Below are 24106 nucleotides of genomic sequence, written 5' to 3'. Positions count from 1 at the left end.
CCTGTGGAGCCCCAATGCTGCTGACCACTCTGTCTGACATACAGAGTTGCAAGCACACGTACTGTGGTCTGCCAGTCAGGTAATCAATAATCCATGACACCAGGGAAGCATCCACCTGCATCACTGTCAGCTTCTCACCCAGCAGAGCAGGGCGGATGGTGTTGAACGCACTGGAGAAGTCAAAAGACATGACCCTCACAGTGCTCGCCGGCTTGTCCAGGTGGGCGTAGACATGGTTCAGCAGGTAGACGATGGCATCCTCAAATCCTAGTCGGGGCTGTTAGGTGTACTGGAGGGTGTCTAAGTGTGGCCTAACCATAGGCCGGAGCTGCTCTAGAACAAGGCTCTCCAGGGTCTTCATGATGTGGGAGGTCAATGCCACCGGTCTGTAGTCATTGGAGCCACTGGGGCACGGCGTCTTCGGTACAGGGACGAGGCAGGACGGCTTCCACAGCACAGGAACCGTCTGGAGACTCAGGCTCAGGTTGAAGACATGGTGAAGTACCCCACATAGCTGGGGGGCACAGGCTTTGAGCACCCTGGGGCTGACACCATCCGGGCCTGCAGCCTTGCTTGGGGGTGGAGAAGTTTCAGTTGTCTTCTCACCTGTTCAGTTGTGAAGCCCACCGTGGTGGTTTCAGGTGGCGGAGGGATGTAGTCATGAGAGCAGGGTGGGAGGCTGTGAGGAGGGGTAGGAGGGGAGAGTGGAGTATGTGTTGGTTGGGGGTTGACAACAGATGAATCATGTGGGGGATGGGCAGGGGCCACAGTGTCAAATCTGTTGAAGAACAGGTTAGGTTCGTGGGCCCTGTCCACACTGCCTTCAGCTCCTCTGTTGTTAGTTTGCCAGAACCCAGTGATGGTCCTCATCCCACTCCAGACCTCTCTCATGTTGTTCTGCTGGAGTTTCCACTCAAGCATCCTCCTACACCTGTCTTTAACCTCCCTGAACTTGGCTTTCAGGTCCCTCTGTATTGTCCTCAGCTCCTCCCTATTTCCATCTCCAAACGCCCTCTTTTTAGTGTTCAGGATGTCCTTAAAGTCCTTTGTTACCTATGGCTTGTTATTTGAATAACGAATAACAAGTAACAATATAAAGCTACCAAGGTAATTAAAGCTGGCATTTTGTTCAACCTCTTGGTTACTGATGTACAACTTGCCGTTGGGAGTATCCTGCTGTTTCGATGTTACCATACTTTTTTTTTACAGTTGATGGTTAGACCAGAATCTGCACTTGTTTGCATTACTTTGGGTAGGAGGATTTGTAGGTCTTCTGTAGCACTTGCTATTAGGGTGGTATCGTCTGCATATCTTATATTGTTGATGTTAACACCTCAAATTTTTATCCCATCTAGGTCTTCTATTTCTCTGAGAATCATTTCACTATAGATATTTAAAAATTCCAATGAGGCAACGCATCTCTGTCTAAATCCTCTTTGAATTTTAGTCCAACTACTTATATTATCATAAATTTTTACACTACCATTTGGTTCCAATATGAGTTGTGAAGTAGTTGTTGTTCCCTTCCATCAGTATTTAGTTTAGCGAGAATTTGAAATAATACAAAGTACCAAAATGTCTTATACCATATTGGGCGATTTCTGATCGGCTGCTTTTAGTTAAATTAAGGGTTAACCCTTTTAACATCAGCATAATCCAAACCTACGCACCAACAAATGATGGGGACGAAGAGGCTAATAACAAGTTTTATGAAGATCGCGACGGCAATGTAAATCTCAGGATATAAAACTAGTTATCGGAGATTTTAACGCCAAAGTTGGACAGAAAACGGTTGATAATATTATAGGACCCTTTGGACTAGGGGAGAAAATTGAAAACGGAGAAAGGTTTACTGACTGATGTGTCAGATACAACCAAGTGACCACCAATACTTGGTATAAAAACCATCCACGTAGATTGTGTACTTGGATTAGCCCTGGAGATAGAACAAGGAATCAAATAGATTTCATTACCGTCAATGAACCCTTTAGAAATAATATCACAAATTCTAAATCCTATTCAGGAGTAGACTGTTGTTCAGATCACCATCCAGTAATAGCTACCATCAAAACAAAATTAAAGAAACTGAAACGTGGAAAAAAGAGAAGTCGGTGTTGGGAGAACAAAAAAAAAGATAGCATACTTAGCAACAATTCAAGACAGCTGTAGAAGAACACCTCAACGAAAACGAAACAACACCTATTTGGGACAGATTTAAATATGCTATACAGCAATCAGCAGGGGAGATAATCCAAATACAAGAAACACAACACACCAACAAGGGGTGGATAACCCAAGAAATTCTACATCTGATGGAACAAAGAAGGTTAGTGAAGAATAATGAAGTGCAATTCAGAGAGCTAAACAGACAAGTGCGCAATATTGCAAAGGAAGAATGGTTAAATCAAAAATGCAATGAAGTCACTCTCAGTTGAAGTCGCAACTGAAATTTGCAGCTCTGGTTGCTCTCGTTTGCGCATGCTCGTTCTTTTACGCTTGCGCAGTTCTCGTTGATCCTTTCCTTTAGAAATGGCCGATGCTGCCGCAGTTTCCTGTTCTGTTTCGCCAGTTATGTGTTGTACCTGAGTCCGCGGTTCTTCGGTAGAAGTAGGCCTTGATTCTTTTCGAACTTGAGCTGTCTTCGCGGTAGTAATTTTCTTCGTCCTCTGTTTATGAGGCACAGCTTAAAACAAGCCGGAGTAGTTTATAAGTAACCTTATGAAAGCATTGACTAATTTTTCTTCATTTAAACATTAATTTATTGATTTTTTTACGGGAGGGCTGGGTTCCAGCGTCTCGATCCTACGTCATTACGTGACGTCCCCTAATCAGACGAAGATAGATAGATAGATACTTTATTCATCCCCATGGGGAAATTCAACATTTTTTTCCAATGTCCCATACATTTGTTGTAGCAAAACTAATTACATACAATACTTAACTCAGTAAAAATATGATATGCATCTAAATCACTCTCTCAAAAAGCATTAATAATAGCTTTTAAAAAGTTCTTAAGTAGTTTACTTAAATACATTAAATACAATCAACCCCGGCACTTTAACATATCTTACTCCTGGCGGTTGAATTGTAAAGCCTAATGGCATTGGGGAGTATTGACCTCTTCATCCTGTCTGAGGAGCATTGCATCGAAAGCAACCTGTCGCTGAAACTGCTTCTCTGTCTCTGGATGGTGCTACGTAGAGGATGTTCAGGGTTTTCCATAATTGATCGTAGCCTACTCAGATGGAGATGAAAATTCCTCTGAAAATATAAAAAAGACTTTGAGGTAAATAATGCATAAATTAAATGCATTAAAAGTAATTAAAAGTAACCAAAAAGTAATTAAAGAAAAAAATAATAAATATGGAGGCTATGTTTGCTAAAATGACAAAGAAACAAGAAAAAATGGAAAAGAAAATTACAGATTTGGAAAATAAAATGGAAGACATGGATGGAAGAATGAAGGAAATTGAAGTTGATAATAATGCCTGGACATCAGAAAGAAAACAACTCGTGGAAAAATTTGATAAGCTTGAAAATTTTAGTAGACGTAACAATATTAAAATTGTTGGACTTAAAGAAGGTACCGAAGGAGAAGACCCAATAATTTTTTTTTCCAAAAATGGATCCCTAAAAAATTGGAAATGGGAGAAGAAACTTCAATTGAGATTGAAAGGGTGCACAGAGCCTTAAGGCCAAGATCTCAAGATAATCAAAATCCGTGATCAATTTTGATAAGATGTTTAAGATACCAGGATAAAGAAAAGATTCTGAGGGTGGCTGTCCAAGGTGCCAAAAGAAGAAAGGGTCCATTGATGATAGCAGAGAAACCAGTTCTTTTTTATCCTGATATAAGTTATAACCTTTTGAAGAGAAAGAATTTAATTCAGCAAAAGAAGTCTTATGGGAAAAAGGTTACAAATTTTTAATGCGTCACCCAGCAACACTGATAAATTTTTTGGAAGAGGGAAAAAGATTTTTTCCCAATTATCGAGATGCGGAGGTGTTCGAACAAAAACTTCCATCTATTCGCTAATTAAACGTAGAGATTTATAAACGTAATGGTTAAAGACGAAGACAGAGATAGCGAATGGAACTGATGGACATTTAAGGATGATACAAGGGAGAAAAGTAAAATTTTAGAAATGTTAATTGAGAATAATATGTTTTTTCTTTTCTTATATATATACTTTTTACGTTGCGGGGGGGCTGGGGAGCTTTGAATCGGTTACTACGGGATTCACGTGTGTAATCATAGATAGATAGATAGAAACTTTATTCATCCCCATGGGGAAATTCAACATTTTTTCCAATGTCCCATACACTTATTGTAGCAAAACTAATTACATACAATACTTAACTCAGTAAAAATATGATATGCATCTAAAATCACCCTCTCAAAAAGCATTACAGGGGGGGTAATGTTGTGTTTTTTTTTCTTTCACAACATTAGTAGGGGGGTATTTTGTTTTTTTCCTTAAACTCTATTTTTCTTCTATTTTTTTGCCTGGATGATTGGTGGGGACACACATAGCAACATGGAGACTTCTAAAAAGATTTCCCAGGATACCACGAAAGTTGAAAGATCAGGTATTATTATAGATTGGAGTAACATAATTAAAAACAATGACTAATTTATTGAATTTTTTTAAGTTTTAATGTTAATGGGCTTAATGGACCAGTAAAAAGAAAAAGAATTTTAACATATATTAAAAAAATGAAAATAGATATAGCTTTCCTACAAGAAACTCATTTAACGGACATAGAACATCAGAAATTACAAAGAGACTGGGTTGGAAATGTTATTGCAGCTTCATTTAACTCAAAGGCGAGAGGAGTTGCAATTTTGGTTAATAAAAATTTACCAATTAAAATACAAAATGTATTAATTGATTCGGCAGGAAGATATTTAATTATACATTGTCAAATTTTTTCAAAACTATGTACTCTTATGAATATTTATGCACCAAATGAAAATGATGTAAAATTTATACAGGAGGTCTTTTTGAATTTGGCTAACGCACATGATAAAATATTAATAGGTGGAGATTTTAATTTTTGTCTAGATCCAGTTTTAGATAGATCAATAAAGGCTATTACAAAATCAAAAGTAGCAAAATTAACTCTATCATTGATGAAAGACTTAAATTTGATTGATATATAGAGAAGAATCAATCCAAAAGAAAGAGATTATTCATTTTATTCAAATAGACATTAAACATACTCAAGGATAGATTTTTTCCTATTATCAACGAATATTCAAGATAGAGTGAAAATGTGGAATATAAAGCAAGAATATTGTCTGATCACTCTCCTTTAATAATGACAATGATAATGATAGATAAAGAGGAATCAATTTATAGATGGAGATTTAACTCAATTCTACTAAAACGTCAAGATTTTTGTGATTTTATGAAAAAGCAGATTCAGTTCTTTTTAGATACAAATTTACATTCAGTTGATGATAAATTTATATTGTGGGAAGCAATGAAGGCATATTTGAGAGGTCAGATAATAAGTTATACTTCTAAAATTAAGAAGGAATATATGATAGAAATAGATCAATTGGAAAAAGAGATTATAAAATTAGAAAAAAGAATCTCAAAGAAATATGACAGAAGAAAAACGAAGACAACTTATTAATAAGAAGTTAAAATATAATACACTCCAGACATATCGAACAGAAAAAGCAATTATGAGAACTAAACAGAGATATTATGAACTAGGTGAAAGATCACATAAGGTCCTTGCATGCCAGTTAAAAACAGATCAGATTTCTAAAACAATAAATGCAATCCGAACAAAAGTGAATAAAGTTACTTATAAGCCTCTAGAAATTAATGAGGCTTTTAAGAATTTTTATTCTGAGTTGTATAAATCAGAATCAAAAAATGATGATGTTAAGATAGAAAGATTTTTAGCACAAATAACTCTTCCAAAATTAAATACGGAAGAACATAAGGGATTAGGTATGCCTTTTACAGTGAAGGAGGTTGAAGAAGCTCTGGGATCACTTCAAAGTAATAAATCTCCAGGAGAAGATGGTTTTCCGCCTGAATTTTATAAAAAGTTTAAAGATTTATTAATTTCTCCCTTTATGGAGTTAATACATCAAGCGGAAAGAACGCATAGACTTCCAGAATCTTTTTCAACAGATATTTTAATAGTATTGCCAAAAAAAGATAGAGATCTTTTAAAGCCAGCATCATATAGACCTATTTCTTTATTAAATACTGATTATAAAATAATAGCAAAAATCTTATCTAATAGATTATCTAAATGCTTATCAAAATTAGTGCATATGGATCAAACAGGATTTATCAAAAATAGACAATCGGCAGATAATGTAACCCGGTTAATTAGTATAATCCATTTAGCGCAAAAGAGGGAGGAAACGAGTGTGTCAGTTGCTTTAGATGCAGAAAAAGCATTTGATAGATTGGAATGGGATTTTTTATTTAAGGTATTGGAAAAATATGGATTAGGAACATCATTTATAAAATGGATTAAAACCTTAAATACTAATCCCAAAGCTAAAGTAGTGACAAATGGTCAAATTTCGACACCATTTCAGTTAACAAGATCAACTAGGCAAGGTTGTCCATTATCACCTGCTTTGTTTGTGTTGGCAATAGAGCTATTAGCTGAATTAATAAGAATGGACCCAGATATTAAGGGTTTCAGAGTTAATCAGGAAGAATACAAGATTAATTTATTTGCTGATGATGTTCTACTTTATTTAACAGATCCATTACATTCATTATGTAAATTATCTTATAGATTAGAAGAATATGGGAAAATATCAGGTTATAAAGTAAATTGGGATAAAAGTGAAATTTTACCTCTTACTAATGGAGACTATAGTCAATGTCGATTAATAACCTCAATTTAGATGGCCGGCAAATGGTATAAAATATTTAGGTATAAGAGTTGATAATGATATAAAAAACTTATACAAATTAAATTATTCACCACTTTTGAAAAAAATTCAGGAAGATCTTGATAAATGGATGGTGTGCTGCCTTTATGGAAGTTATTTAGTTTATAATATTTTCGCGTAGTAATTTGTTAGCAATTTTAGTTAAAGTTAGGATTGTTTAAATCAATTGATTTGTATGTAATACATCGCGGCTGCGATGACGTCACATCCGGGTTCGCCGCGTCTTGTGGGGAATTACCGGTTTGACATTCACGCAAGGGTGGGGGTCACTCACATGTGCCACCATAACGCCGGCTAGGGTTTCTCTATGCACCAAAGACACAGTGAAAGCAACGCTGTAAGTCATTAGATAATCGATATTTTGAGTTAAAATGTTAACGCCGATTCTGTTAAAAGTAACGACGGTCGGTAAGGTTTACCTTTTCGTCAGTTAAAGAGTCGGGATAGTTTGTATTGAAGTGTATCTAAAGCAGCCAATGGAGCAGCTAGATTCTGACTGTATGCTGCACTTTAATGTAATGTAGTTATCGTAGTTTTACCTTTGCAAGTATTCACAATGTAAATGTGATATTTAGAAGGAAACAAACACTGTACCAATCTTGTATTGTTTTTCAACAATTTTCACCATGCGTTAATGTGAAGAGTGAACAGTGTTACGTACCCGTGACACGTGACAGTGGTACCCTTGTCACGTGACTGGGGTTGAAGTTATACTGGACATGAGGTAATGGTTTTGTGATGGTGGAGTGATGTCATTTTCCCGCCAGTAGAGGTCATGTGACAGGTTTTTTCTACAGGGTATAAAAGGAAGACCCACCCTGTCAGGTGGGGCAGTTCGTGGGGGAAATTTGCTAAGATGACTTCATGTCACTGCGTGATTGAATGTGATGACGCAGTTTAATTAAAAATGAAGATTTATACAATGCCTAAAGTTTTAAAAGGTCACTGCCAACGGTTTCTTTGCTGATGGAGAGTGAACAAAAGTTTGGAAGGTAAAGATCGAGGAGAATCGATTTTCGAAGGTGGAAAAGTTCGACCTTGTTTGATCCTCATTCGGAAGGATTTCGTTTACTATTCTCGTGTTAGTCTCCGCTGGAAATAGCGGGAGATTGAGAATAGTGTGGAAGGAAGGTCAGTACTTTTGAGCCATTATATTTTATAAAATTCTTCGTGGGAAAGTTCGACGCTGCGGAATCGAAGGACATCGACGTGGAAGAGAATTTACATCGCTTTAAAAAAGTCTCTCCTTTTAAAAGTACTGTGAGCTTTTGAACTTTCGGCATATCGTTCTAAAGAACTGTTTTTTCCCAATACCGCTTTAAAGACTGTTTGGGACTGCAAAGCTATTAAGAACTGTGAATGTGTCGCCCAGCAGCTGTTTTCCGGTTACGTTTGGGTTTGTTTACTTTTGAGGGGGTTTGTTTCAGTGTTTAATAAACGTGTTATTTGTTGTTAAACCCTTGCCTATCTCATCTATATTTATTGTTGCCTGAATACGTAACATTAATTATGGGGGCTACGTCCGGGATTGAATCGTTTGAGTTTAAAATGCTTTTTGAATTTTGAATCAGTGTTTTGGTAACGGGGATTGCTCGATTTTTTTTTGTTTGTTTGCCTTGTGAGTGGTATTCGGCAACGATGAATATTGATGAGTTTCTGGATTCGCCAGACGCGGATTTGTTAGCGACGGCGAAAAAAACTGAAGTATCTGTGATTGCTAAGAGACTGCAACTTAAAGGTATTTTGGCGACTACATCAAAAGCTGTAATACAGAGAAAGATCGCATCACATTTTGTGGCTTCGGGTCATTTTGATGAATCGATTTTAGAATCGTTTCCAATAAGTAATCTGGAGATGCAGTTGCAAATCGAACAAATGATGTTAGAGAGGTGTAAAATGGAAGCTGAACAAAAGCAGAGAGATTTTGAATATGCAATGGCGAAATTAAGGTCTGGGAATCAGTCTTTTGATTTTAAAAAACCGTTTGTTGCTAGTCAAGAAATTAAATTGGTCCCTCCATTTAGTGAAACAGAAGTGGAAAGATATTTTCAACATTTTGAAACTATTGCTCGGATGTCAGAGTGGCCGAAAGATAAATGGTCAGTGTTGTTACAGAGTGTGATTAAAGGCAAAGCACTGCAAGTTTACACAGCTTTAACTGCTGCGCAAGCATTAGATTATGATATTGTGAAAACGAATATTCTCAAAGCATACGAATTAGTCCCAGAAGCTTATAGGGAAAGATTCAGGAGTTTGAAAAAGTCTGTGGAAAAGACTTATGTGGAATTTGCCTATGATAAAGCTATGTGTTTTGAGAGATGGGTTTCTTCTAAAAATGTAAATGAGGACTATGATACATTGAGAGAGCTGATTTTAATGGAGGAATTTAAAAGAAGCATTCCTGTTGAAGTAAGGACCTACTTAAATGAGAGGGATACTGATAAATTGCAGGACTGTGCTAGATTAGCTGATGAGTATGTTTTAATCCATAAGAATAAATTTCCTCAGGGTAGAATTTTCAAGAGGAAAAATAATATGGAGACTCCAGGTAAATTAGAAATTAAATCAGAGGTTAATGAGAGAGGTAAGGAGGAAGGAAAACCTGTGAAGGAAAGACAGTTTGGTCTTATTTGTAACTATTGTAAGAATCCTGGCCATGTAATAGCTAACTGTTTCAAATTGAAAAAGAAAGAGAAGGAAGCAGTTCCAGATGCTTGTGTGCAACATACTGAAGCACCTGTAAAGTTACAGGGTTTGGTAAACACAAATGAGGATTTGTTAGAGTCTGACAAAGTTAGAAAGGGATATGATCATTTTATAACTGAAGGGTTTGTATCCTTGAAAGAAGGATCTACTCTGGTGCCAATAAAAATTCTTAGGGATACTGGAGCTTCTCAGTCACTGATGTTAGATAGTGTGTTGAAGTTTAATGAAGAGAATGATACTGGTGAGGTAAATTACATAAGAGGTGTTGGAAGTGATTTTATGCCTGTACATTTACATGAAGTAAATTTAAAGTCAGGGTTAGTTACAGGATTTGTTAAAGTAGGACTACAGCATAGCTTACCTGTGAAGGGTATTTCTTTATTGTTAGGTAATGACTTGGCAGGTGGACAAGTTTTTCCTGAAGTGCATTTGACAATGGAGTCAGAGGAACCAGAGATGAATTCTAACACAGATTCTTCCTGTGTTGTGACTAGAGCTATGGTTAAAAAAATTGATGTGCAGAATGAGGTTGTTACTCATGACTGTTCGACTCAGGATTCGAGTTTTGAGGATGTGTCAGAGACTTTCTTACCTTCGTTGTTTGAACAAGATTCTGGGAGTAAGTCTGACTATGAAGATTTATCTCTGTCTCGGAAGGAGATGATAGCAGAGCAGAATAGAGATCCTGAGATTGTAAAATTAAAGGAACAAGGTAGTGAAATTGAGAAGGTGTCAGTAGGATATTACTTGGAAAAAGGAGTGTTGATGAGGAAGTGGAGGTCGCCTACAATTCCTGCAAGTGAGGAATGGAATGTTGTTTATCAGGTAGTTGTTCCTAAAGTTTATCAGAATGAGATTTTGACTTTAGCTCATAGTGTGCCTTTAGGTGGACATCAAGGGGTAAGGAAAACTGTGGACAAGATTTTAAAACATTTTTACTGGCCTGGTTTAAGAAAAGATGTGGCGATGTTTTGTAAGACGTGCCATACGTGTCAAATTGTAGGTAAACCAAATCAGGTTACACCAGTAGCTCCATTACAACCTATTCCAGCATTTGGTGAACCGTTTTCTAAAGTTATTGTAGATTGTGTTGGTCCATTACCAAAGACAAAAACTGGTTATCAGTATTTGATGACTATCATGTGTACTTCGTCTAGGTTTCCAGAGGCAGTACCACTTAGGAATATAAAAGCTAAAACTGTGACGAAGGCTCTTATAAAATTCTTTACTTATTTTGGATTGCCTAAGGAAATACAAACTGATCAAGGTAGTAATTTTATGACTGGATTGTTTCAACAGATAGTTTATAAATTGGGAGCTAAGCAAATCACTTCGTCTGCATACCATCCAGAATCGCAAGGTGCTTTGGAGAGGTTTCATTCTACTCTCAAGAATATGATTAGGACATATTGTGTGGAAAATGAAAGTGACTGGGATGAGAGTATAAACTTACTTTTATTTGCAGTAAGGGAATCGGTACAGGAATCTTTAGGTTTTAGTCCATTTGAACTTGTGTTTGGGCATAGAGTTAGAGGACCTTTAGCTTTATTGAAGGAACAGTGGATTAGTAAGGAAGTGCATACTAATTTGTTGGACTATGTTTTGAAATTTAAGGACAGGTTACATAAAGCTTGTAGTTTAGCCAAGGAAAATTTAAAGTTGGCTCAGGAGAAAATGAAAACTTGGTATGATAAGGAAGCTAGGATGAGGATGTTTAAGCCTGGAGATAAGGTGTTGGTTCTTTTCCCATTGCAGACAAATCCTTTACAAGCTAGATTTCATGGACCTTATGAAATTGTGTCTAGAATCAATGATGTGGATTACGTAATAAAAACTCCAGATCGTAGAAGGTCAACACAACTTTGCCACATAAATATGATTAAACCATATTTTGAGAAACAATCTGATACTGTGACTGTTGTGGTTAGTGAGAATGAGTTTGATTTAACTGGGAACATGATAGATGATTCATCTGACTTTCATTCTAAATCTAACATTGTTTCTGTTAGGTTACCTAATTCAACTATTTTGGAAAATATGGATGAGAAATTAGCACATTTACAGCTAGAGCAGAAACAACAGATGAAGGAATTGATTTTTAAGTATAAGGATTTGTTTCCAGATGTTCCGAGAAGGACTACTATAGCTTCACATGATGTAGATGTTGGAGATGCCAAACCTATTAAACAACATCCATATAGGATGAACATGGAAAAATGTGAACTTGCTGAGAAAGAAATTGAATACATGTTAGAGAATGATATTATTAGACATTCTAACTCGAATTGGAGTTCGCCATGTGTTATGGTGCCAAAACCTGATGGTAGTATTAGGTTTTGTACGGACTATAGGAAGGTGAATGCTGTAACGAAAACAGATGCATATCCAATTCCTAGAGTAGATGATTGTGTAGATAAAGTTGGGAAAGTAAAGTTCCTTACAAAGATTGATTTATTGAAAGGGTATTGGTGTGTTCCCTTAACGGACAGAGGTAGAGAGATTTCTGCATTTGTAACTCCATCTGGGTTATATGAGTATAATGTTCTTCCATTTGGGATGAAGAATGCCCCAGGTACTTTCCAGAGGATGATTAATTCTGTGATTCAGGAATTGAAAGATACTGATGCTTATATTGATGATTTAGTGACAGGAAATGATACTTGGGAAGCACACATAATTGCGGTGGAGAAATTGTTTGAAAAGCTTTCAAAAGCTAACTTGACTATTAATTTAGCCAAGAGTGAATTTGGACATGCCACTGTGACTTACCTTGGTTATGTTGTAGGTCAAGGTAAGGTAGCTCCTGTTCAGGCAAAAGTTCAGGCAATTTTAGAGATTCCCACTCCGACGGGGAAAAAAACTCTCAGAAGATTTTTGGGAATGGTAGGATATTATAGAAAATTTTGTAAGAATTTTGCTAATGTTGCCCTTCCATTAACTAATCTTCTGCAGAAGAATGTAAAGTTTGTGTGGACAGTGCCTTGTCAGGAAGCATTTGAAAAATTGAAAACAATGATATGTCAACAACCTGTGCTTAAGGCACCTGACTTTGAAAAACCTTTTTCATTAGCTGTAGATGCTAGTGATGAAGCTGCGGGAGCAGTATTGATGCAAAGGAATGGGGGTGATGAGGTTGATCATCCAGTAGCTTACCTTTCTAAGAAATTTAATAAGCATCAAAGAAACTATTCAACAATAGAGAAAGAATTGTTATCTCTTGTTTTGGCTTTAGAATATTTTGAGGTATATGTTGGTACAACTCAGAAACCACTTATTGTTTACACTGATCATAATCCGTTAGTTTTTCTGAGTAAGATGAAAAACAAAAACAGAAGATTGTTAAATTGGAGTTTGATGTTACAAGAGTACAATATTGTGATAACTCATATTAAAGGTAGAGATAATGTGGTTGCTGATTGTCTATCTCGATGTTGAATGTACAATGTAATTTTTTTTTTGGAGTGTTTTTTTTATTGTAACACTCCTACTGTATTATATATTGTGTATGTTATATAATTTATACATTTGTTTTTTTTTGTAAGAAATTGTTAAAATTTTTGCTCTTGTCAGACCAAAAATGTTTTTTTTGGAGGGAGGTGTTACGTACCCGTGACACGTGACAGTGGTACCCTTGTCACGTGACTGGGGTTGAAGTTATACTGGACATGAGGTAATGGTTTTGTGATGGTGGAGTGATGTCATTTTCCCGCCAGTAGAGGTCATGTGACAGGTTTTTTCTACAGGGTATAAAAGGAAGACCCACCCTGTCAGGTGGGGCAGTTCGTGGGGGAAATTTGCTAAGATGACTTCATGTCACTGCGTGATTGAATGTGATGACGCAGTTTAATTAAAAATGAAGATTTATACAATGCCTAAAGTTTTAAAAGGTCACTGCCAACGGTTTCTTTGCTGATGGAGAGTGAACAAAAGTTTGGAAGGTAAAGATCGAGGAGAATCGATTTTCGAAGGTGGAAAAGTTCGACCTTGTTTGATCCTCATTCGGAAGGATTTCGTTTACTATTCTCGTGTTAGTCTCCGCTGGAAATAGCGGAAGATTGAGAATAGTGTGGAAGGAAGGTCAGTACTTTTGAGCCATTATATTTTATAAAATTCTTCGTGGGAAAGTTCGACGCCGGGGAATCGAAGGACATCGACGTGGAAGAGAATTTACATCGCTTTAAAAAAGTCTCTCCTTTTAAAAGTACTGTGAGCTTTTGAACTTTCGGCATATCGTTCTAAAGAACTGTTTTTTCCCAATACCGCTTTAAAGACTGTTTGGGACTGCAAAGCTATTAAGAACTGTGAATGTGTCGCACAGCAGCTGTTTTCCGGTTACGTTTGGGTTTGTTTACTTTTGAGGGGGTTTGTTTCAGTGTTTAATAAACGTGTTATTTGTTGTTAAACCCTTGCCTATCTCATCTATATTTATTGTTGCCTGAATACGTAACAACAGTAAATGGTTAATCTTACTGCGGCCTCGTTTGCATTGACTCTGGTTTATCTCGACGTTTCGTCACACCCGAGCGAGAACGTTACAGATGGCATTACCAATAACATTAGTAGGTAGAGTAAATACTATAAAAATGAATATATTCCCTAGACTACAATATTTATTTCAATCATTACCAATACAATTACCCCAGAAGTTTTTTCAAGAATTAAACAAATATGTGAGGAAGTTTCTCTGGAAAGGTAAGATATCAAGAATATCGTTGGAAAAATTGACATGGAAATTTGATCTAGGAGGGTTACAACTTCCAAATTTTAAGAATTATTATAAAGCAAATCAACTTAGATTTATTGCATCTTTTTTTGAGAAAGATAAACCGGCATGGATTAGAATAGAACTAGATAAAATAGGAGAAAACGTACCAGAAGATTTTATATATAAATGGGAATCTAAATGGATACGGGAAAAGAAAAAATCTCCTATATTAAAACATTTGATTGATTTATGGAATAAGATAAATGTTGATGATGAGACAAAAAAATCTTTATTAGCAAAGAGATCTTTAATTCAAAATAGACTTATTCCTTTTACAATGGACAATCAACTTTTATATAATTGGTTTCAAAAAGGGATAGATACATAGGAGATTGTTTTGAAGGAGGTATATTAGTGTCATTCGATCAATTGAAGATTAAATATAAAGTATCAAACAACACTCTTTTTTGTTACTTTCAACTAAGGGCTTATATAAGAGAAAAACTAGGTCAAACAATGTTATTGCCGAAATCTAATGAAATAGAAATTTTAATTCAAAAAGGAAATATTAAAAAATTTATATCTTGTATGTATAATTTGATTCAAAAACAGGCAATTAAACAAGGAGTCCATAAGTCAGGACAAAAATGGGGAAGTGATTTGAATATTAAAATTGAAGAAACAAATTGGTCAAGACTATGTCTTGATAGTATGACAAATACAATAAATGTTCGGTTAAGATTAGTGCAATATAACTTTCTACATCAATTATATATTACACCACAAAAAATAAATAAATTAAATCCAAGTTTATCTGATCAGTGTTTCCGATGTAACCAAGAAACTGGTACATTTTTACATTCGACATGGTCTTGTTCTAAAATTCAACCTTTTTGGACAAATTTAAGACTTTTACTGGAACAAATTACGGGAATACAACTTCCTCATAATCCAATATTACTTTTACTAGGTGATATTGAAGGGATAAAACCGAAACTCAAACTAAATAAATATCAGAAAGAATTCATAAAAATTGCACTGGCAGTAGCCAAAAAGGCTATTGCAGTTACTTATAAATCAGATACATATTTAAGTATAGATTGTTGGAAGAAAGAAATCTATGGCTGTATTCCATTAGGGAAAATTACTTATAATTTAAGAGATAAATATGAAACATTTTTGAAAATTTGGTGCCCTTATTTACAAAAGACAGGACTAAATATATAGGTGCTCTGAAGATGAAACAATTGGTTACTTGGGGAAATAAATAAATATATATACTAAAGTTATTAAGAACTCCATGGAGCATGTGGAGATCTTCCAACAGCCAGGCACTCTTTCTTTTTTTTTCTTTCTTACTTTCTCTTTTTTTTATATAGGGAAGTTAGGGGGAGGGGTTAAGGGAGGGGGGAAGGGATATATATATTTTTTCCACACTTGTAATTACTTAAAAACGCAATTAAATAAATTTTTTAAAAAAAATTCAATGAAGCAGAAGACCAACGGCAAACGGCATATTAACAACGGCAAAGAAATGGACAAGAAAATTAAGGAAATTATGGAATTAAGAAAACCTCCTCTACAGAATGCATAAGATCAGCAGACAGATCCAGATGAAGTATGTGGGAGGAGGATTCAGTATATAGAGCAGCTGTCTGAGGATAATAGAGGGGAACCCCCAGATATTAAACACCCTAATTCTGGCCCACCTATTACCAAAGAAGAAAAAACTAAAGCAATGAAAAGCATGAAACGTGGTAAAGACACTGGACTTGAGGAAACCTCAGTTTACAAGCCCTAGAAGATCTGGGCATAGATATTCTTTTTGAACTGTTTAATGGCATATATGAGTCTGCTGTATTGCCTGATGATCGCTTGAAATCTGTACTTATAGCTCTGCCAAGAATTCCTGGAATTAATGACTGCGAAAATTATAGAACAATCTGTCTTAAGATTCACCTAATAAAGATTTTGTTGAGAATTGTTCTGAGACGAATTAAAAATAAGTTAAGGCCAGAAACTTCCAAGTAAAACCCTGTCTGAGTCTGTCCCATTTGTCTGTGCTTGACAGATCTCTCTCTAAAGTTTCCTCATTGTGTACCTGTCCCAGTATCTTTTATTTTCCTTCTCAACCTCATTCTCCTGCCTTCTCCCCATAACATTTGACGCCTTTACAGAAAATCTTTGGGATCAACGGCAATACGCATATTCAACAGTTCATCTTTCTGCGACAGGAGAACACACTTCAGAGATCAACAGTCTCTGCATTTTTATTTCTTACATTATTATTACGCATTGGTGCAGTATTATTGTGTATATTATTATTCCCGGTTTATTTTTAGTCATGTCTGCACACTGCTAATTGTGTTTCTAAATGTCGCTGCTATAACGGAAGAATTCCCCACTCGGGATCAATAATGTATTTATTTATTGTTATCAACATCATCATGATTATTCTGCAGTCCTTTATCTCTTTCATCAATTTTCCCAACTCTTTACTTCACGCCCGACTAATCTGATGTATCACCTCCCCTCCACCCCACATTCTTTCTCCCTCCCTTCCTTTCCAGTCCTGAAGAAGGGTCTCGGTCTGAAACGCCGACTGTTCTCTCCCCTCCATCGTTGCTTTCTGCCCCCCCCTGAGTTCCTCCAGCATTTTGTGGGTGTTGTTTTGGATTTCCACATCTGCAGATTTTTTTTAAATCCTGTTTAAACAAATGCGCATGCGTGTGCGTCACAGCCGAACGCGATATTGCGCATGCGCTCAGTAGATGAGAGGCTCGCAGGGATCGGACGCAGGTAGGAGCGGGGCCGCGGGGGGGAACTTAATTAACGGCGTCTGCACCGCGATTGAAGGAACATTACTATGAGCTCCGTCCCCACAGGTCCGGCACCTCAGGACAGTCCCAGTCCTTTCCGTCTCTCTCAGCCCCACGATTTACCCGAGTGACGGGGAGTTAACGGCTGATTCAGAGCTGGCGGCGCCGCCATTTCTGCGGCGCATGCGCATTGCTGGGTCCTTGAATCGCGGATAGACAGGTTTCTTGTTCTTGGTGTCTGCTGGGTAAGGAGGCAGCCATGGGTGACACTACCAGCATTGTCCCCTTAGAATATGCCCAAATACTGCAACCTCCAGCCATGTCAATCCGAGGATCAGTACCTCGGAACAAAAATATACTGTCCAGTCAGTGGAAGTGTAAATTAGTGCTGTATGGCTAAAAGAAATCCTCCCGTCAACTTTAGTTCTCTGTGTAAATAACGATATGAAACACCTTGTTCTTGATGACAAGTGACTTGTAGCTTGCACATCACAAAGGTGCCCCATTCCAATGACAATAACTACTGCCCACCCCTTCATAGTCATTGCCATCGATGGGTTCATCACTGTCAATCAGCTGGGGGTGGAAGGGGATCCCAGTAATTAGAAAATGTCCAGGATCCGACATGTAGTAACAAGTTCACTTTGTAGTGTTGTGGAGCATGACCAGCGCTTGAAATGATACCAAAAATCAGGACAGATTGAGCCAAGACACAGGTTGATTGAAGGCAAAAATAGCCTATTCTCATACAGAGGGAATACAGTCAGAGAATTTAGACGTACAGAAAAGCTGGATGAACTCTGCAGGTCGGGCAGCATCCGTCGAAAGAAGCAGTCAACGTTCTTTCAACGGATGCTGCCCGACCTGCTGAGTTCATCCAGCATTTTTGTACATCTTGATTTGACCACAGCATCTGCAGTGTACTTTGTGTTTACAGTCAGGAAATTTGTTGGTCAGTCAGGATGCCTGATCCGTGACTTGTTAGAAGATGAGGAGTTCATATCTAAACATAGAAACAGAAGTCTGCAATATATTACAGGCCTTTCGGCCCACAATATCATGCTGACCATAAAACCTACTCTCAAAACTGTCTAGAGTTTGACTACCACATAGACCTCTATTATTCTAAGCTCCACATACGTACCTAACAGTGTCTGAAAAGACCCTGATTGTATCCGCCTCTACCACCGTCGCTGGCAGTGCATTCCATGCACCCGCCACTCTCTGTGCGAAAAAATTACCTCTGGTATCCCCCTTGTACCTACTTCCAAGCACCTTAAAACTATGCCCCCGCATGTTAGCTAGCTCAGCCCTGGGAAAAAACGTCTGGCTATCCAGACGATCAATGCCTCTCAACATCTTATACAACTCTCTCAGGTCACCTCTCATTTTCCATCACTCCAAAGTTTACTCAACCTATTATTATAAGGCATGCTCTCCAATCCAAGCAACATCCTTGTAAATCTCCTCTGCACCCTATTTAGAGCATTTTTTCCAGTAGTGAGGTGATCAGAATTGAACAGAGTGCTAAAAGTAGGGCCTAACGAAGGCCTTTTATATCTGTAATAGTACCTCACCGCTTTTGAACTCAGTCCCATGGCTGATGAAGGCCTTCTTAAAAACATTGTCCAGCTGCGTAGCAGCTCTGCATGAACTATTGACACAGATCCCAAGATCTCGCTGATCCTCCAAACTGCCAAGGGTCCTATCATTAATATTGGACCTACCGAAATGAACCACCAGGTTGAACTCCATCTGCCAATTCTCAGTCCAGTTCTACATCCTATCGATGTAACGCTCTACTGTGACACTACAGTTCCCACTACATTTGTGTCATCGACAAACTTACACACCCACCCTTCTACTTCCTCATCAAGGTCATTTTTAAAAGTCAGAATGAAGAGAGAGGAGGGGTCCCAGAACAGATCGCTGCAGAATATCACTGGTCACATCCTCCATGCAAAATACAGACCATCGACAACCACTCTTTGCCTTCTGTGGACAAGCCAGTTGTGGATCCGCAAAGCAGCTCTCCTTGGATCCTTCCTCGTTACTTTCTCAATGAGCCTCGTATGGGGAACCTTATCAAAAGTCTTACTGAAAACCACGTACACTACATCCAATGTTCTACCTTCATCAATGTTACATCCCCAAAGAGTTCAGTCAGGTTGGTAAGGCATAACCTGCCCTTGACAAAGCCATGCTGACTACCCCTAATCTGATGCTCATAAGTCCTCCCGCTTAGGATCTTCTCCAACAAATTGCCCACCACCGATGCAAGACTCACTGGTCTATAATTTCCTGGGTTACCTTTTTTCCCTTTGTTAAACAATCCTCGGGTACTTCTCCCATCCCTATTGATGAGACAAAGATCATCGCCAGATGCTCAGCAATCTCCTCCCTCGCTTCCCACAGTCACCTGCGGTATATCTCAACTTGAGTTGAACTCAGTAATGCCAGAGCTCAAATTGAGTGAAGATCTTATAGAAACATGTAAAATTATGAAAGGGATAGATAAGATAGAGGCAGGAAAGTTGTTTCCACTGGTAGGTGAGACTAGAACTAGAGGACATCACCTCAAGATTCAGGGCATTTGGGATGGAGATGAGGAGGAACTGCTTTTCCCTGAGGGTGGTGAATATGTGGATTCCTCTGCCCAATGAAGCACTGGAGGGTTCTTCAGTAAATGTATTTGAGACAAAGTTGGATAGATTTTTCCATAGTAGGGAGATTAAGGGCGATGGAGTAAAGGCAGGTTGGTGGAGATGGGCCAGATGACGTTCTCGTGCTCCAATTTCTTATGTTCTCACCACAGACTAAAATCTCACCTGAATAATTGTTCTTCACGCATTGATGTCCTTTCAATTATTCTTACAGGTCTGAAATGGCAGAACAGTTGTGCAAGGGAATCTCAACATGTCAGTTTTGCTCTCTCTGACCGGATATATAAGGAGTGACCAAATATTTTATTTGCAATACCAACACATCTGTTGTCGATCCTTGGAAATGAAGAAGTATCTCATCCCAGCTGGAAATGTGTTTTCTGTCTGAAGTGAAGTTTTCTTTTCTAACTCAGTGTTATCTACTGGAGCTGGGGTGCTGAGAAAACACCAGCATTTGTTCACTGAAGATCAGTTCTTCAATTGCAGTGAGATATCATTCTCCTTCTCTCAGTGTGGGAAGGGATTCACTCACAGCCTACCCACAGACAGGCCAGTGAGTTCACCGTGGGGAGATACCATTCTCCTTCTCTCAGTGTGGGAAGGGATTCACTCACAGCCTACCCACAGACTGGCCAGTGAGTTCACCGTGGGGAGATATCATTCACCTTCTCTCAGTGTGGGAGGGGATTCACTCACAGCCTACCCACAGACTGGCCAGTGAGTTCACCGTGGGGAGATATCATTCTCCTTCTCTCAGTGTGGGAAGGGATTCACTCACAGCCTACCCACAGACACACCAGTGAGTTCACCGTGGGGAGATATCATTCTCCTTCTCTCAGTGTGGGAAGGGATTCACTCACAGCCTACCCACAGACTGGCCAGTGAGTTCACCGTGGGGAGATATCATTCTCCTTCTCTCAGTGTGGGAAGGGATTCACTCACAGCCTACCCACAGACAGGCCAGTGAGTTCACCGTGGGGAGATACCATTCTCCTTCTCTCAGTGTGGGAGGGGATTCACTCACAGCCTACCCACAGACACACCAGTGAGTTCACCGTGGGGAGATATCATTCTCCTTCTCTCAGTGTGGGAAGGGATTCACTCACAGACTGGCCAGTGAGTTCACCATGGGGAGATATCATTCTCCTTCTCTCAGTGTGGGAAGGGATTCACTCACAGCCTACCCGCAGACACACCAGTGAGTTCACCGTGGGGAGATATCATTCTCCTTCTCTCAGTGTGGGAAGGGATTCACTCACAGACTGGCCAGTGAGTTCACCGTGGGGAGAGGCCATTCACCTGCTCTGTGTGAGGGAGGGGAACTACTCAGTCATCCAGCCTGAAGATACATCAGCAAGTTCACACCACAGTGAGACGCTCCACCTGTTCTGACTGTGAGAAGCAATTCATTCTGTCGTCGATTCTAAAGGTAATCTGTAAGTTCACCAGTGAGAGGACGGTAACCGGCTTAGCTGGTGAGAAGGCATTCACACACTCAACCACATTGACACCAGCTTGTTCACACCGGGGAGAAGCCATTCACCTGCTGTGTGTGAAAGGGGTCCCTCAATCTTTTCAACTGAACGAACACCAGCGAGTTCACACTGAGAAGATGCCATTCACCTGCTCAGACTGTGGGAAGGGATTCACTCAGTCATCTCAACTGGAGGTGCATCGGCGAATTCACACTGGGGAGTGGCCATTCGTGTGCTCTGCATGTGGGAAGAGATTCACTTGGTCATCTAACCTTGTGAGGCACTACCGCGTTCACACTGGGGAGAGGCCATTCACTTGCTCAGAATGTGGGAAGGGATTTGCTCGGTCATATCAACTGATTGAACATCAGCGAGTTCACACTGGGGAGAAACCATTCAGCTGCTCTGAATGTGGGAGGAGATTCAAAGAATCAGACACACTTGTGAAACACTACCGAATTCACACTGGGGAGAAGCCATTCACGTGCTCTGAATGTGGGAAGGGATTCACTCGGTCATCAGATGTTAAAATACATCAACGAATTCACACTGGGGAGAAACCATTCATCTGCTCTGAATGTGGGAAGGGATTCACTCACTCATCCAGTCTTGTGAAGCACTGCCGAATTCACACCGGGGAGAAACCGTTCATCTGCTCAGATTGTGGGAAGGGATTCACTGACTCATCCAAACTTGTGAGGCACTACCCAATTCACACTGGGGAGAAGCCATTCAGATGTTCTGAATGTGGGAAGGGATTCACTCGGTCAACCAGCCTTGTGAAGCACAGCCAAATTCACACCAGGGAGAAACTGTTCACCTGCCCAGATTGCGGGAAGGAATTCACTCGGTCCTCAGACTTTAAAGAACATCAACAAATTCACACTGGCGACTCACCTGTTCTGAATGTGGGAATGGATTCGCACATACATCTCAATTGAATGAACATCAGCGAGTTCACACAAGGGAGAAACGGCTCATCTGCTCAGACTGTGGGAAGGAATTCACTCAGTCATCACATCTGTTCAGACTGGGAATGAAATCACACTTTCATCTCACCTACCGACACACCAGACTGATTTCAGCAGTGAGAGGACGTTGATCTGCTCAGACTGTGGGAAGGCATTGACACACTGATCCACACTGCAGAGACAGTGGTGGGTTCACACTGTGGGGAGGGTGGTCACCTGCTCAGACTGTGGGATGGCATTCACACACTGATCCACACTGCAGAGACAGTGGTGGGTTCACATTGTGGGGAGGGTGGTCACCTGCTCAGACTGTGGGATGGATTTCAGTCTGTCATTTATCCTTGTGTCGCCCTACCGAGCTTTGATCCATCGTGAATCGGAGAGATCAGAAGCTTGAGAGGACGTAATTCAGTCAGGTTCGCCAATGGAGTATTAAAGGCAGTGGTTCAGCGCAGGTGATTTTTGAGCTTTCAGCAGTGGCCAATCAGCATCAGGTCAGGCAGGAGCAAATGGAGCGGCCAGTGTCAGAGTGGGCAGAGTCAGAGTGGGCAGAGTCAGAGCGGCCAGTGTCAGAGTGGGCAGAGTCAGAGCGGAGACTTTGAGGCTTTACCTCTTTGAGGTTTCAGTGAGGAAAGCATTCAATCAGAGAAGGCAAAATCATGATGGAACTAGAATTTTTATCTTAACATTTTCTCAGTTAGAACAGTGGAGATGCCAGGCGGGATAGTGGAAAGCTCCTTTGCGGGATGTGGGAAGGCAGGGGACCCTCCTGTGTCCCTGATAACTACACCTGTGAGAAGGGCTTCCAGCTTCAGCTCCGAACAATCCACATTACGGAGTTGGAGCTGGAACTGGATGAACTCTAGATCATTCGGGAGGCTGAAGGGGTGATAGGACATATAGAGAGGTAGTTGAACCCAAGGTGCAAGGCACAGGAAACTGGGTGACAGGAAGGGGAAGGGGGAAACAGCGAGTGCAGTTTACCCCTGTGTCCATCCCCCTGAACAACACAGGTATCACTTTAGGTACTGTCGGGGATGGTGGGATGACCAAGTAAAGGAAAGTCACAGCAACAGGGTCTCTGGCACTTAGTCTGGCTCTGAGGCTGAGAAGGGAAGGATGGAGAAGAGGTGAGCTGAGGTGAGAGGTGATTCAGCAGCTCAGGGAACTGACTGGATGTTCTGTAGGTGAGAATGAGATTCCAAGATGACATGTTGCTTCCTGTGTGCTCGGGTCTGTGACATTTCGGGTTGAGTGCTCAGCATTTCCCGGGAGGATGAACAGTGAAGGTCGTGGTCCATGTGGGTAACAATGATATAGGGTGGTCGAGTAACGAGCTTCTCAAAGGCAGTTCAGGGAGTGAGCTGCTAAGTTAAATGGCTGCTCGTCCAGGGCTGTGACCTCAGGACTGCCATCTATGCCACGGGCCAGGAAGAGGAAGAATAAACTGTTTAACACGTGGCTAAGGAGTTGGTGCAGGAGGGAGAGTATAAGATTTTTGGATCTTCTGAGCTGGTGAGAATTGCTGTGTACAGAGGAGTGTGAGTGTGTTGGGGGAAGCGCACATCGCTGATGGTGTGTGACTGGGCAGGCAGGTCTCTCACACACAAACACATGCAGTGGAGTGGGAGGGAGGGGAGTGAGAAGGGAAAAGGGGAATAAGGAGGATGGAGTTAGGGCTCCTTCACAAAGTCCCAGACTCACCCACTCCTCCCCCTCTGGAATTGGTCCCATTCCCTACCCCAGGCTGGGGGTGAGCATTGAGTTGCCTTGTCAAAAAGAAAAGGAATTAATTGTTTGATAGCATTTTGTTCACACACTTTGATA

General features: G+C 39.7%; 1 protein-coding gene across 1 annotated transcript in view; it reads left to right on the top strand.

Moving 5' to 3' along the window:
- Nucleotides 1–22292, top strand: part of LOC140722011 (uncharacterized) — a 156617-nt gene extending 134325 nt beyond the window's left edge. The window contains 1 exon segment of the mRNA XM_073036825.1: nt 21458–22292. Coding sequence (XP_072892926.1) covers nt 21458–22249 — 792 coding nt within the window. The 3' untranslated portion in view covers nt 22250–22292.
- Nucleotides 22293–24106: the final 1814 nt, after the last annotated feature.

The sequence above is a fragment of the Hemitrygon akajei genome, unplaced genomic scaffold (genome assembly GCF_048418815.1).
Source record: "Hemitrygon akajei unplaced genomic scaffold, sHemAka1.3 Scf000067, whole genome shotgun sequence".
In the NCBI taxonomy this organism is placed as follows: domain Eukaryota; kingdom Metazoa; phylum Chordata; class Chondrichthyes; order Myliobatiformes; family Dasyatidae; genus Hemitrygon; species Hemitrygon akajei.
This window is presented reverse-complemented; position numbering and strand designations above follow the sequence as displayed.